This window comes from Corvus moneduloides, chromosome 6 (assembly GCF_009650955.1).
Source record: "Corvus moneduloides isolate bCorMon1 chromosome 6, bCorMon1.pri, whole genome shotgun sequence".
NCBI lineage: Eukaryota > Metazoa > Chordata > Aves > Passeriformes > Corvidae > Corvus > Corvus moneduloides.
Window position 1 is genome coordinate 3,869,526 of NC_045481.1, and position 14,569 is coordinate 3,884,094.

The window sequence follows — 14,569 nt, forward strand, 5'->3', positions numbered from 1 at the left end:
GTGTCATTTCCTAATAGTAATTATTGGTTTTACATTATTTTTTCACAGGGGAGCTGATCACAGCCGCATATGAGCTTGGAGTAAGTATTAGTTTTATTGTTTAATCAATGCTCTCATTAACAGTTTTAGGAATTAAGGAAGTTTAATTAAGCATGGAGTAAAGTAGATTAATTTATTTTCAAACCACAGTTTTTACTAACTTATAAGTACAGCACGCGACAATTTACTTCAAGTTTTAAATCCAATTAAACTAAATTATAAAGCAAAGGCTTTACTGTATATACAGTAGCTGGCTTATTATCAACCCAAATTTTGTATAAGCTGGGGAGAATAAAATAAATCGGGTTAACAATTTTAATAAGTTTTATTATTTAATAAACTTTATTATGGTGCATGATCCCTTTAGGCAAGACCTTAGGACTGTCAGCGCGGTGGTAATCCGATAGCAGTGTGGTCTTTCAACTTGCTAACCAATAAAATAGTTGAGAAGCTGCTTTTTTTAAAAAAAAAAACCCAAAAAAAAACAACAGCCTTTTGAATGACCCTAATATACTGTGAACCCAAACAAGGAGCCCTTTAAGGCACGCTAATGAAACGTGGCACCTCCTTTTCCTCGCCGCCTCATTATTATGGGCGAGGCGTGGGGCCAGGTCCACGGAGGAGGAGGAGGAGGAGGAAAACGAGGAAATCTTTGCGGGGCTGGGATGGGTACCGAGGGTGGCTCAGCGAGAGGAGCCGCTCGGGGCTGCCCCGGCTGCGCTGCTCCTCTCCCATCCCCAGCCTTTTTCCCCCTTTCCAACCCCGTCTCGCTCTGTCCGTAGGTCGCCCACCCTCCCGGCTACCCACTGTTCACGCTGCTGGCCAAAGTGGCCACGGGGCTGCCCGGCGGCTCCCCCGCTTTCCGAGTCAATCTCCTCTGCGGCTTGGTGGGAGCAGCTGCCGCCTCTTTGCTTTTTTACACGGTTTTCAGGTAAAGTCCTCGGGGGTGCTTTTTCCTTGGCTTCGTGGTGCTTCCCCGGCGGCTCGGGACGTTCCCGAAGGCTCCCTCTGCTCCCCGCTGGCCTTCGGACCGGCGTTTCCACCCCCCCCTTCCCTAATTAGTTCCTCTGATTAACCTAACAGCAACTTAATCTGAATTTGACCTTCTTTCCCGCACAAAAGCCTCCCCCTCTTTATTTTTTCCCCTTTCTTTTCTGTTAAATAATAATAATAGCAATAATAAAAAGTGCGCCCTTTCCCTTGCCCAGCCGTGACAGGTTGTTCAGGCTCATTATCACAAATCACCGCTCGGTTTAACTAACCAGAACTAATGAAGTTTGTCGTTCTCGAAAGATGCAGATGGTCTGTTTAAATTAACAGGATGAGCTTCACCTATCGGGAAACCGTGAACTTGGTTTAATTGCAGCTCCCGGCGGAGGCGGATGGGCAGTTGCCTGCCCGTAGTACCCAAGGACCAGGGAGAGCATCCCTGCCTTTCCCTGGAGTGGCTCCGGGCTGGGGGGGATGTCCGGAGCCTTCTCTCCAGACCTCTAACCTTGGGAGGACCGGGAACAATCGGGATGCGCACGTGGTCGTGGGGTTTTATTAACCCTGCTCGTCTTTGATGTGCAAGTTCTGGCTGCTCTTAACCTCAGCCTGACCCATATTTGAGAGGATTACGGCAACCCATATAAACAATTTCTGATGTTCTTTTGCAGGGAAAATAGGGCACGTTTTGAGGCTGCGAATGGTATCGGGGTGCTTCGGGATGAGACGGGGCGCTTCCTGACCGGGATTATTTTGACAGAAGCCCTTTTCTCCCACATGTTTCCAGGGCCACCCCTCAGGAAAACCTTCCAGGGAGTGAAAGCAGCCTAGAAATAAGAGCAGGAATAAATGGGGAGGTGGCAGGGGAGCAGATTCTGCAGAGCCTGAGAGCCCTGAGCTCACTTAAGCTTTGTTCCATGGGGTTCATCTGCCCAGGTGCATCTTCCTCTGCTGAAGAGGAGTTGCTTTTTGCACATCACCTTGCACATAGCATCAGCTCCAAAGCACACCTACTGGAACGGCTTGACTAGTTCCTGAGTATTTCTGTAGGCATTTAAAGTGATTGCTTTCACTGGTGGGTAATATATGTGATTAAGTCAGCGTTATTTAATTTAATATCCTGTATTTCACAGCCTATTTGGGGAGCTGGAAGTGGCGCTGCCCTCCCGTGCACAGCGCCCAGCGCAGCGTCAGAGTACAACTCCACTCTGTGAAAAACTCCTGCAAGGAGTTGCTAAAGGTTTTCGATATTGGGTTCTGATTTCTTTTTTAATGATGGTTATTCCCGTTATTGCAGTTACTGGGAAGATCTTCCCTAGTTTTTAGTTGGAACCACGGTGCGACAGTTCCTTGGGTGCCCGCTTTGTGCTTTGGAAATGATGCAATCGTTCCTTTCGAGAAATAGGGATACAGGAGAGAAATGACAGGCTAAATTTGAGAATTATTTTGGGAATTACTTTAGCGCTTCTGAAGGTTTAGGTGTTTTGTTGTTGTTTAATTGGATTTGGAAGACAGCGCTTCTGTCAAATTTAAAATTTGCACGAAGGAATGGAAGACCTGGAAGCGAGAGATGATAAAAAACTATTAGGGCTTACAGAAATCATTTCATAGATACTGGCAGGATCAATTATTTAGCCTAGCAGCAATTGATTTTTTTTTTTTTTTTAAATAATTGTAAGGTCAGTTTTATTTCCAAATGACAGTGTTACATTTTTCCTTTCAAGCATCTTAAAACTGGTTTATTTTTTGTGATGTTCATTTGGCAAAAACAAAAAAAAAATTGCTTTTTTATTTACTTTTAAAAGCAAAAAAATTAGGAAGTGTTCACTGGCGCTGTCTGCTTGAAGCTGTAGCTGTCTGGGGGTGATGTGGTGTGTTTTAAACCGGGCTTGTCCGTCCTCACAGAGAGACTAAACGGGTCTATCAAATCCCCCCTTACTTTTGCGTTTAAATAAAATTATCTGATGGGGTGACCTCTGCGAAGTACCAGCGGAAAAATCAGCACCTGCTCCTCTCGCCGTGCAAAACGTGGATGTTAATATGAAAATATGTAGATCTTAGGAGTACAAATAATTGATGAAGTACACATCCTTCGGGAGCAACACGGTTCAAGTGGCAAATCTGCCTGCTCAAACAATAGCCACCCTTCAGCGGGGAGGAAGCCATCTCTATGGAAATGGGGCTGACGCTGCCCTATTGATCGAGTGAAGAAGACATTATACAATGTCAGTTGGGTTGTTACAATTTCATTTGTCGTCTGACCTGAACTTAACCTCTAAAACCTTTCTTTTCTCCCCGCCAGCCAGGCAGGGTTGCTGTTTACCCTCACACGGGGTTTTGCCATGCCTCCCTCCCTCCCAGCATCCCCATACAGTAAATCTCTCTCCCTTTTTTTTTTTTTTTTTTTATTAATTTCCCCATTGATTCTTTTTGTTTGAGTCATTTCCCGAAGTTTATTCCTCGGCAGGTTGGGACAATTTCATTGCTTAATGAAAAGAGTCGTGGTTCCCTCCGTGGTGTTTGGGATGTTGTGGCACGTGCGGGATTAGGGTGGAATTTATTCCTTGAGCAGATTTCTCCTTTGCCAGGTGATGGCTGGCGGGATGCTCTGCGCAGGCAGCGCTGGGGTCGAGAGGAAGCAGCCGCCGCATCGTGTCTGTTTGTTAATTTTATTATATTATAATATATGAAATTATTCATTTAATTACAGTATTTTTTTAAAGCCCTGGATTGTTCTTCTCGAAGCAAAATTATGTTGAAGCACATTGGTGCAGAAAGCCCTTTTGTCAGTAATCCAGACTATCGCTGAACGAGCCATTTGCTCCTTTGAGTTACTTCTCGAGTATGGATTTTTTCCCCCCCTCTGCACAGTCTTAATAAATTGCTTGTAATTATCGTAAAATGCCATTTACAAAGAGTTTTCTCGGACTGCTTGTAACTGAGGCAAATAATTCATCTTTGCTTTGAAGGAGGGGGGAGCTGCTTTATGTTTTTAGGACTCAGCGAGTGCGGCTGTAGGATTGTTTCTTTAAACAACTATTTATTTGTTTTACTGTGGGAGGCAAAGCATAGCAAGTTTACAAAGTAAACCAATTATCTTCTTATAATATGATTGCCAAAGTGTCATTTTCTGCGCAGGGGATGCATTCTTTGCGTTCTCTGCTGCAAAGAGAAATAGGAAGCTTTCCCCTGCTCTAAGTGCATTTTTGTTTTTTCAGTGTATACCTTTCGTAGTTTGGCTGTTTTGGGGTTTCTAAATACACGAAGCTGTTTTATTGCAGGGGCAGTAGCAGAGTAGATGGTGTCATTATCCAAGTATTTGTAGGAAGTTTTTGCCAGTTTCATTCTGGCTGAGTTGGACACAGGGTTTTGAAAAGGGCAAAGATGTTGCATTAAATTAAGCAGTTCACATCTCTTTGGTTTGCAGTTGTGGGTTTCATATTGACTTTGGGACTAATACATTATACATCCATCTATTTTTATATGTTACATATTTTTTTTTATACATATATGTATTCCCTGCCCAATAAACCTTCCAAGCAACAAACTGTGGATGTATATAAAACCCAGAGCCAACTCTTCTCCCACCACCAACAAAAAGGAGAATTAGGCATGTTGGATAATGAAAACATCAAAGTGATTCTATCATTTTGAAATCCTTGGGATGTTTTGGAAATGGCACCTGACCCTCTTGATGGCACTGAGCTTTCTGGCTCCCAGGATGTGTGTCCTGGAGCTCTCGTGGGAAGGTCTCTAAGGAGGACCAGGAGGGTGGGTGACCTTCATGGCCATCCCAGAGGGACCTCATGGCTGATGCTCCCTTAAAACTGACCGGTGCTGGGGAAAGTTTGCTGCCCCTGATGAGTGAGGAAATGCTCCATGTCCCTGGAGTACATGAGTTTGCCAAAACAGGATTCATCCCCAAGCAGTTTGACCCCCTTTTTTTGTGGACATGGTTTGGGGAAGATGGAGGGATGAGAGAAGAGCCACTGCCCACTCAACCAGAGTGGGAAATTGAGAAATTGGGCTTGGGGGAAGGAGGAATCTCCTTACAGGGCATGTTTGGATTTTTCCAGATTACAGATTATTGTAGATTATCTCTATTGTGGCACAGCAGGAACGTCTTGGGGGTTTGGAAAGCAGCTGTGCTTAGTGAGAAGTAGTTACAAAGTTTTAGGAGGGAGAGAAGAAAGGAATGTACTCAGGTACTAATTTGCTTTTAGAAAATCTACCATGACCTCTGGCTAATTGATCACATATCAATTTTTATTTTTTTCCCACTTGTCCCCAGAATAAACTGGCGCTGAGTTCAGTCTGTTTGAAGATGCTGCCAAATCTGTTCATTTGCATTTGGCTCTAAAGTAGGCACACGAGGCTGCAGTAACTCTGCTTCATTTTGAAAAGGGGTGGGGGGGGGAAAGCAGGGCAAAAAAACTCTTTTTTTTTTTTTTTTAGAAGACTGAAGAGTCTTTTCTGACAGCTAGTCAGAGTTAGAATTAGTTCAAGGAAATGTTAATAATGCACTGCCTGGCTTAATCCCTTTGATATCACCAGGTATCCTCCTGTTCATGGGTTAATTGCTTTAAAAGCGGAGGCAATATTCTGAGCGGTGGGCCGCTTCACCTTTTCACAGCTGTTACCATTGAGTGACAACTAAATCCCATGTGTAAGATGAGGAAGAGCTCAATCTCCAATTGGGAGAAAATTTATGTAAACCGCAATCCCTTCAGAATGTGCGGAAGTCACAGACTTTCTTGATTTACTCTGCTTTTCCCAGAAAGCTCCATTGTTCCCTTCCCTAAGTCCCATCAACCCTTTGTAGCAGAATATCACAGCGGCGGCAGATAGCTTGAAATATATAAATGCTATCATAGCTCTGATTAATAGCGGCGCTTATGAGTCAAGTCTGATAACGGAGCAGCTCTCCACTCAATTTCAGATACCGCTAATGGAATCTGTCTCCTGCAATTGTAATGTGAGAAGGGCTAATTTGCCATGGAGCTTGGAGCTGTCACCAGCCGGGGATTGGGGGGTCAGATGGGAGCTGCCAGGTTTTTGCCCTGCAGCTTGTATCTCTCGCTTTGAATAGCGCAGCCCCCTGCCTGCCAGGGAGCTGATAGGCCGCCGGGGGGTTTATGCCACTTGTACAATAGCGAAGGGCTGCATGGGCTGACTTGGTAATTGTGAAGCCAGCTCATTTTTATTTTATTTTATATTTTATTCTATTTTTTTTTTTTACTCAACTCCTTCCTTTCCCCCCCTTCCTTTTTTTTCTTTTCTTTTTTTTTTTTTTTTTTCTGCGGCTGCATAATTTCTAATAAGGGGTTTTAACAAATGTCAGATTAGGAAAAGTTTCTGCAATTACCAAAAAAAAAAAAAAAAAGCCAACTTATAAAATATTTAAATAGCTCAAGTCGGCTCCTACTGCGGGTTGGGGTTTTTTGGCTGCTGGAAGCAGGCGCCGGTTATTACAGGAGCCTGGGATAAAGGTGTATCTATTTTCCAAGGATTGTGAATCAAATAATGGGTCGAACTAATACACCCTTTGCACTTGCAAAGACACCAGGAGAGAAGTTCTCATTTGTAATGGCTGGAAGCACAGTTTGTACAACTCAAGTGTGAGTATGGGGTGAGATTTCTTAAAGCAGCGCAGCCCTGTGTGCATTTTATGGATCTTCCATGAGCTGTTCCACTCGTTGAGCTGCTCTGGAAGAGCTTGGCATGGAGCTGTTTAATTTAAATACCCAACTTTCTTGGTGTCTTGGGGTGACCTTATGATGTGTATCCCATATCGCTGCCTATGCCCAGAAATTAATTATTGGCCTTTCTATGCCTCTGAACTGAGCCTGAGAGGGGGAAGAAAAAACTGAGCAAAACTTTCTCAAAGCAGTTTGAAACTTGTTCAAGGTCACATAAAGATAGCAGGTTTTTTTTTCCAGCTGGGGCAGGGGGGGGAGCGAGGAAGCACCCGGCTGGCAGTTTTTTTTCCAGTCAGCTTTTGGCCAGTTTTGTTCCAGTTCCTTGTTCTCTGGAGAGAGGCTGAGAGCTGAACTTTTCCTTCTCTGGAATTTCGGATTTTCTCCCTTTTCTACTGGACTGCCTGATTGCTGTAACATCAGAGCACATCGGGAGGACTTTCCACCGGGCACAGAGGGCCTGGCCCTGGGCCAAGCCCCAGCTCCGAGGAGACCAAAGGGAGGACTCGAACACTTTCCCAGGTTTTTCCTCTACAGCAAAAGATTTTACCATTTAACATTATTTTCCTTTCCCGTGTGCTTGTTAAATAAATAGTTTTATCTTCTTCACTTTCCTTCGAGGAAAATTTATTTTTTTTTCCCGAACCTGGTGGGGGGGAGGGGTGGTTGTGCCTTCTCTCAGAGTATATATACATTTCTAAATTTGGCCAAACCGGAACAAATTTAGTGGCGCCCAACTGTGTGGCTCGAAGGAAAGTGAAAAACTTGTGCTAATTACATTTTGGGTTGAATTTACTTATTCTGTGTTGGAGTAAAGTAGTCACCATGCTGGTTGAGTTCATAATGTCTCTCTGGCTCGATGTACTCATGTCTTTCTGGTCCTTAGGCTTCATTGAGGTACTGGTGCTTTTTTGGTCCCTAGGGTTGTTTGCCTATCCACAACTTGCTCCAATCTTGTCCTTGATATGTAAATTTTACAGAGAAGGGAGACGAATCAGGATTTCTATTTTGCTGTGCTCAGTGATAATGATTTATAAGAAGTTGATAGAGGTACAGGCAGCTGTTCGACGTGTGTATGATAAGTGGTTTCTCCGTCCTAACCCCAGTCCTAGCTTCAGTAGCCTGTTTTGGGAATTTATTAGTAATTGCACCCAGATTGTTAGAGGAGGAGGAGATGGGGTTTCCCTTCCCTTTAAATTTGATAGGTTATCTTTTGAGAATGTTCAGTATCCCCTGGATGTTAAAGAGACCACCCTCCTGGTATTTAATCTGGTAATCTTCCTCTATATGATTCACAGCTTCTCTAGAATAAGAGCTCAGATTTCCAGGGTGACTGCTGAGACACCTGACCCAGAGGTGGAAAATCCTGAGTGGTGTGGGGAATGGGAGGACATCGGCCAAACCCTAAAGAAATTCTCTGACCCGATAGTTTGGGATTTCCCATCTGAACAAATTCAGAAACCAGCTGAGGTGGGAAAATATCTGAAAGAGAGATACAATGACAATTCTAATGAGAACAAGCTCCTTGCAATATGTTGGGCTTTGGCATATGCCTATCGCACACTGCAGCAGCAAGTAAAGGTAGAGAGGCAGGAAGATCAATCAGCAAAGCCTGCAGACACCCCAGTCACTCAGGCTGCAGATAAACCAGACAGCCAGCCCAAAACAGATGGAGAGTCTAAGCCACTGACAGTGGCTCCTGTCACGAGGAAAAAGCACACAACCAAAACTGATCGCCCAGTGAAAGATGATGATGATGCAGGGGAAGGAACCTCAAAAGATGCAGGGGAAGGAACCTCAAAACCACCAGCGGACTCAGGCACAGAAACCATTACTGAGTCCATGTCCATAAAGGACCTTCACAGCCTAAGAAAGGATTACACCCGACGGTCCGATGAATCCATAATAAGTTGGATGGTCCGTATTTGGGATGCGGCAGGTGATGATGTGATGCTGGACGGTGCTGAAGCGAGGCATTTGGGATCCCTGTCACAAGATCCAGTGATCGACCAAGAGATGAAAAGGGAGGCTAACTCTACCAGTCTCTGGAGACGAGTTTTGACAGGCGTGATGGAAAGATATATGTGTGGAGATGATCTCTACATGCAGCAAACCCCGTGGAAGACCATAGAACAAGGGATCCAACGCCTGAGAGAACTAGGGGTGGTGGAGGTTGTCTTCACACATGACCCAGGATTGAGGAGTCCAGACCGGGCCAGAGTTATTCCATACATGTGGCGAAAACTCATACAGCTTGGGCCACCAGAATACGCTTCTGCTTTAGCAATAATGAAACCAGACTACGGTGCAAATGAGACTGTGAAAGATATGGCAGTGAAGCTCCGAGCATATGCAGACTCTGTGCATGGCCCAACACATGCAAGAATTGCAGCTGTGGAAACACGTATGCAGAAAATGGAAGATAAGATAGAAAAGAATTTCCAGGAGATTAAAGAGTGCCTTCTCCGCGGACGTTCCCCAGAGAGAAGGTACATCCCACGAAGTGAGCTGTGGAATTTCCTGTGTGACAGTGGGGAAAACATGAGGAAGTGGGGTGGACAACCCACTTCTGCTCTGGCAGCACGAGTGAGTGAATTGAAGGAGCGCAAGTCTCAGAAAGGAGGATCTACCAAAAAGGAAGTAGCTCCAGTTGCCTGTAGCCAAATTGCCGGAAATGATGGAAAAGACGACGGCATGTCCAATTCCCATGAAGGAACCTCTAAGATACAGGCCCAGGGAAAGAAGGATAACCAGGCATAGAGGGGCCCTGCCTCTAGCCAGGTAGAGGTCAGGGAAAACCGTGTTTTTTGGACTGTGTGGATTCGTTGGCCTGGTACATCAGAACCACAAAAATATGATGCCTTGGTTGACACTGGTGCGCAGTGTACAATAATTCCATCGCAGCATGTGGGGGTAGAATCTGTTTCTATCTCTGGTGTAACAGGTGGATCACAAAATTTGACCTTGGTGGAAGCTGAGGTGAGCCTGACTGGAAATGAGTGGAAGAGACATCTCATTGTGACTGGCCCAGAGGCCCCATGCATTTTGGGCATAGACTTTCTCCGGAACGGGTATTTTAGAGACCCAAAGGGACTCAGGTGGGCTTTTGGAATAGCTGCTGTGGAGGCAGAGGGCATTAAGCAATTGAACACTTTGCCTGGGCTATCAGAGAACCCGTCTGCAGTCGGCCTTCTGAAGGTGGAAGAACAAAGAGTACCAATTGCTACCTCGACAGTGCATCGCCGACAGTACCGGACAACTCGAGATGCTGTGATTCCCATCCACAAGATGATCCGTGAGCTGGAGACCCAAGGGGTGGTCAGCAAGACCCACTCACCCTTCAACAGCCCCATCTGGCCTGTGCGCAAATCGGAAGGAGAATGGAGATTGACTGTGGACTATCGTGCCCTGAATGAAGTGACTCCACCGCTGAGCGCTGCTGTGCCGGACATGTTGGAGCTCCAGTATGAGCTGGAGTCCAAAGCAGCGAAGTGGTACGCCACTATTGACATTGCCAATGCATTTTTCTCCATTCCTCTGGCAGCAGAGTGCAGGCCTCAGTTTGCCTTCACCTGGAGGGGCGTGCAGTACACCTGGAACCGACTGCCCCAGGGGTGGAAGCACAGTCCCACCATCTGTCATGGACTGATCCAGACTGCACTAGAAAAGGGTGAGGCTCCAGAACATTTGCAGTACATTGATGACATCATTGTGTGGGGGAACACTGCAACAGAAGTGTTTGAGAAAGGAGAGAAAGTTATCCGGATTCTCCTGGAAGCTGGTTTCGCCATTAAGAAGAGCAAAGTCAAGGGACCTGCCCGAGAGATCCAGTTCCTGGGAGTGAAATGGCAAGATGGACGGCGTCAGATTCCCACTGAGGTCATCAATAAGATCACAGTAATGTCTCCACCAACCAACAAGAAGGAAACACAAGCTTTCCTAGGCGCTATAGGTTTCTGGAGGATGCACATTCCCGAGTACAGCCAGATTGTGAGTCCTCTTTACCTGGTTACCCGCAAGAAGAACGATTTCCATTGGGGCCCTGAACAGCAACAAGCTTTTGCCCAAATCAAGCAGGAAATCGCTCATGCGGTAGCCCTTGGCCCAGTCAGGACAGGACCAGAAGTGAAGAACGTGCTCTATTCTGCAGCCGGAAGCCATGGCCTGTCCTGGAGCCTCTGGCAGAAGGTGCCTGGTGAGACTCGAGGTCGACCACTGGGATTCTGGAGCCGAAGCTACAGAGGGTCTGAGGCCAACTACACCCCAACAGAAAAGGAGATCTTGGCAGCCTATGAAGGAATCCAAGCCGTCTCAGAGGTAATTGGCACTGAGGCACAACTCCTCCTGGCACCACGACTACCGGTGCTGGGGTGGATGTTCAAAGCAGAGGTTCCCTCTACCCACCATGCCACCAATGCCACATGGAGCAAATGGATTGCTCTCATCACACAGCGCGCCCGAATCGGAAAACTGAATCGCCCTGGGATTTTGGAAATAATTACCAACTGGCCTGAAGGTGAAAACTTTGGTCTTGCTGATGAAGAACAAGTGACACGCGCTGAAGAAGCTCCACCGTACAACCAACTGCCATCAGAAGACACACGCTACGCTCTTTTCACCGATGGTTCTTGTCGCATCGTAGGGATGAAACGAAAGTGGAAAGCAGCCGTATGGAGCCCCACACGACGGGTTGCAGAAGCTACTGAAGGAGAAGGGGGATCAAGCCAACTCGCTGAACTCAAAGCTGTTCAACTAGCCCTGGACATTGCTGAAAGGGAGAAGTGGCCAAAGCTCTACCTCTACACTGATTCATGGATGGTAGCCAATGCTCTGTGGGGATGGTTAGAAAAGTGGGAAAAAGCTAATTGGCAGCGTAGGGGAAAACCAATCTGGGCTGCTGCAGAGTGGAAAAACATCGCTGCCCGAGTAAGAAAGCTGGTTGTGAGAGTCCGCCATGTAGATGCTCACGTCCCCAAGAGTAGGGCTAATGAGGAGCACCAAAACAACAAGCAGGTAGATCAGGCTGCAAAGATAGAAGTGTCACAGGTAGACTTGGACTGGAAACACAAGGGAGAGTTGTTCCTAGCTCGATGGGCCCATGATGCCTCAGGTCATCAGGGCAGAGATGCCACCTATAAGTGGGCACGAGACCGAGGGGTGGATCTAACCATGGACAGTATCTCCCAGGTTATCCATGACTGTGAGACATGCGCTGCGATCAAGCAGGCCAAGCGGGTGAAGCCTCTGTGGTATGGTGGGCGATGGTCCAAATACAAGTATGGGGAGGCCTGGCAGATTGATTACATCACACTGCCTCAAACCCGCCAAGGCAAGCGCTATGTGCTCACAATGGTAGAAGCCACCACTGGATGGCTGGAGACCTACCCTGTGCCTCACGCTACTGCCCGGAACACCATCCTGGGCCTTGAAAAGCAAGTCCTTTGGAGGCATGGCACCCCTGAGAGAATCGAGTCTGACAATGGGACTCATTTTAAGAATAGCCTTATTAATACCTGGGCTAGAGAACATGGCATAGAGTGGGTGTACCACATCCCTTACCATGCACCAGCTGCAGGCAAAGTGGAACGGTGCAATGGATTGTTGAAAACCACTTTGAAGGCACTGGGTGGGGGAACTTTCAAAAATTGGGAACAGAATCTAGCAAAGGCCACCTGGTTAGTTAACACCCGAGGTTCTACCAATAGAGCTGGTCCAGCCCAATCTGAATCCCTGCATACAACAGATGGAGATAAGGTCCCAGTAGTGCATGTCAGAGGTCTGTTAGGAAAGACTGTGTGGATAAATTCTGCCCCGAGTACAGACAAACCCATCCGTGGGGTTGTCTTTGCTCAGGGACCTGGTTGCACATGGTGGGTAATGCAGAAAGATGGCACAACACGTTGTGTACCACAGGGAGATCTGATTGTTATGTGAAAACCACCTGTAGTGTGAAATGCCAGTATACCCCTGCTTGCTGATTGTCACTGTCACTGTTTGTACATAGCTATATATATATATTTACATATGTATTAATGTGTGTGGAGAATTAGAATATCTTAGTTTGGGCATTGAGCCAACAATATGGGATAAGGGGTGGAATGTCTTGGGGTGACCTTATGATGTGTATCCCATATCGCTGCCTATGCCCAGAAATTAATTATTGGCCTTTCTATGCCTCTGAACTGAGCCTGAGAGGGGGAAGAAAAAACTGAGCAAAACTTTCTCAAAGCAGTTTGAAACTTGTTCAAGGTCACATAAAGATAGCAGGTTTTTTTTTTCCAGCTGGGGCAGGGGGGGAGCGAGGAAGCACCCGGCTGGCAGTTTTTTTTCCAGTCAGCTTTTGGCCAGTTTTGTTCCAGTTCCTTGTTCTCTGGAGAGAGGCTGAGAGCTGAACTTTTCCTTCTCTGGAATTTCGGATTTTCTCCCTTTTCTACTGGACTGCCTGATTGCTGTAACATCAGAGCACATCGGGAGGACTTTCCACCGGGCACAGAGGGCCTGGCCCTGGGCCAAGCCCCAGCTCCGAGGAGACCAAAGGGAGGACTCGAACACTTTCCCAGGTTTTTCCTCTACAGCAAAAGATTTTACCATTTAACATTATTTTCCTTTCCCGTGTGCTTGTTAAATAAATAGTTTTATCTTCTTCACTTTCCTTCGAGGAAAATTTATTTTTTTTTCCCGAACCTGGTGGGGGGGAGGGGTGGTTGTGCCTTCTCTCAGAGTATATATACATTTCTAAATTTGGCCAAACCGGAACACTTGGGAAGGGGTGCCTGCAGGCGGGCTCTGCTCCGATGGTGATGGACATCCTGGAGCATGTGAGATTTGAGGTTGGGATGTCTCATTCCTCACTCCCCTGATGAGTTGTCACGAGGGGCTCTTCCCATCCTTGGTGTCCAGACCCATGGTGGGTCCACTCAGGTCCTTGCTGCCATCCCAGAGCAGTTTGATCTTCCCATCAAGAGGATCCAAGTGAGTTGACCTCAGGACACAAGGAATGGGGTGCAAGATGCCTCTTGCATGTTCTGGGGACCTTTACAGGTCCACATTTCCAAAGGGATGGGCAGAGACAATATCCTTCAGAGGTGGTGTCCTAACTGGACACCTCTGGTCCAGGGGGATGCATGTAAGAGGGTGCAAGGACCAGTTCCCCTTTGCCAAAATCCTCACTGGCTCAGCACTCCTTAACCACCCTGGACCATACCCTCTCCAACCAATATCCAATATTGGATATTGTAGCGTTCCAATAAAATAACTAAAAGTCAGGAAGTGGAGGCAGTCCCTGGCTGGGTGTGAGGGGAGTGGCATTCCGTGCATGTGGTGGGAGGTGAGGGTGCTGCCTGCTCGCCCCTATCCCAGAAATCATGTGTCTGTGGGAATGCTGAAGCTGTGGGATGCTGAAGTTCCTTTTGACACGAAGGACAGCAGTTGGTTATAACCAGGCTGGTTTGGTTTTATTTTATGGTGGCCCTGCCTCTTTGCTCCGTCTCTCTTCCCTTCACTCCTTGTGACCGTGGAACTCAACCAAGAGAGATGAGCCAAGCCGTGCTCTCCTTCCTCCTCCTCCTGCTGCAGGCAGGGCTTAAGTGGCTATTGAGCTCCAGGTCCTTGAGGAAGAATAAAATCTGGTTTGCTATTCCCTGTAGTACCTGAGCTGGCTCTTCAGCGCTGAGAGCAAGAGAAACTGCCTTTTGTCATGGAGTGTTTGTGGCTAAGAGGCAGGCAAACCCAGAGGGATTGGGTTTTTGGGGATAATTATTGTTACTTAAGCCCTAAACTCGTGTTTGGATTTTCATTTTTAAACAATTCTTCTATTCCAGCACCGATGCTCATGCACACTTAAAATT

General features: G+C 46.6%; 1 protein-coding gene across 3 annotated transcripts in view; it reads left to right on the forward strand.

Moving 5' to 3' along the window:
* The window catches only part of TMEM260 (transmembrane protein 260), a 40,684-nt gene that overhangs the window by 5,171 nt on the left and 20,944 nt on the right, over positions 1–14,569 (forward strand). For 2 of the 3 annotated variants that reach the window (XM_032112557.1, XM_032112556.1), the window contains exon 2: positions 49–80. In XM_032112557.1, coding sequence (XP_031968448.1) covers positions 70–80 — 11 coding nt within the window. In that variant the 5' untranslated portion in view covers positions 49–69. Of the gene's footprint in view, positions 1–48; positions 81–821; positions 971–14,569 lie in introns of all 3 variants that reach the window. The other variant, XM_032112555.1, reaches the window with a different exon arrangement.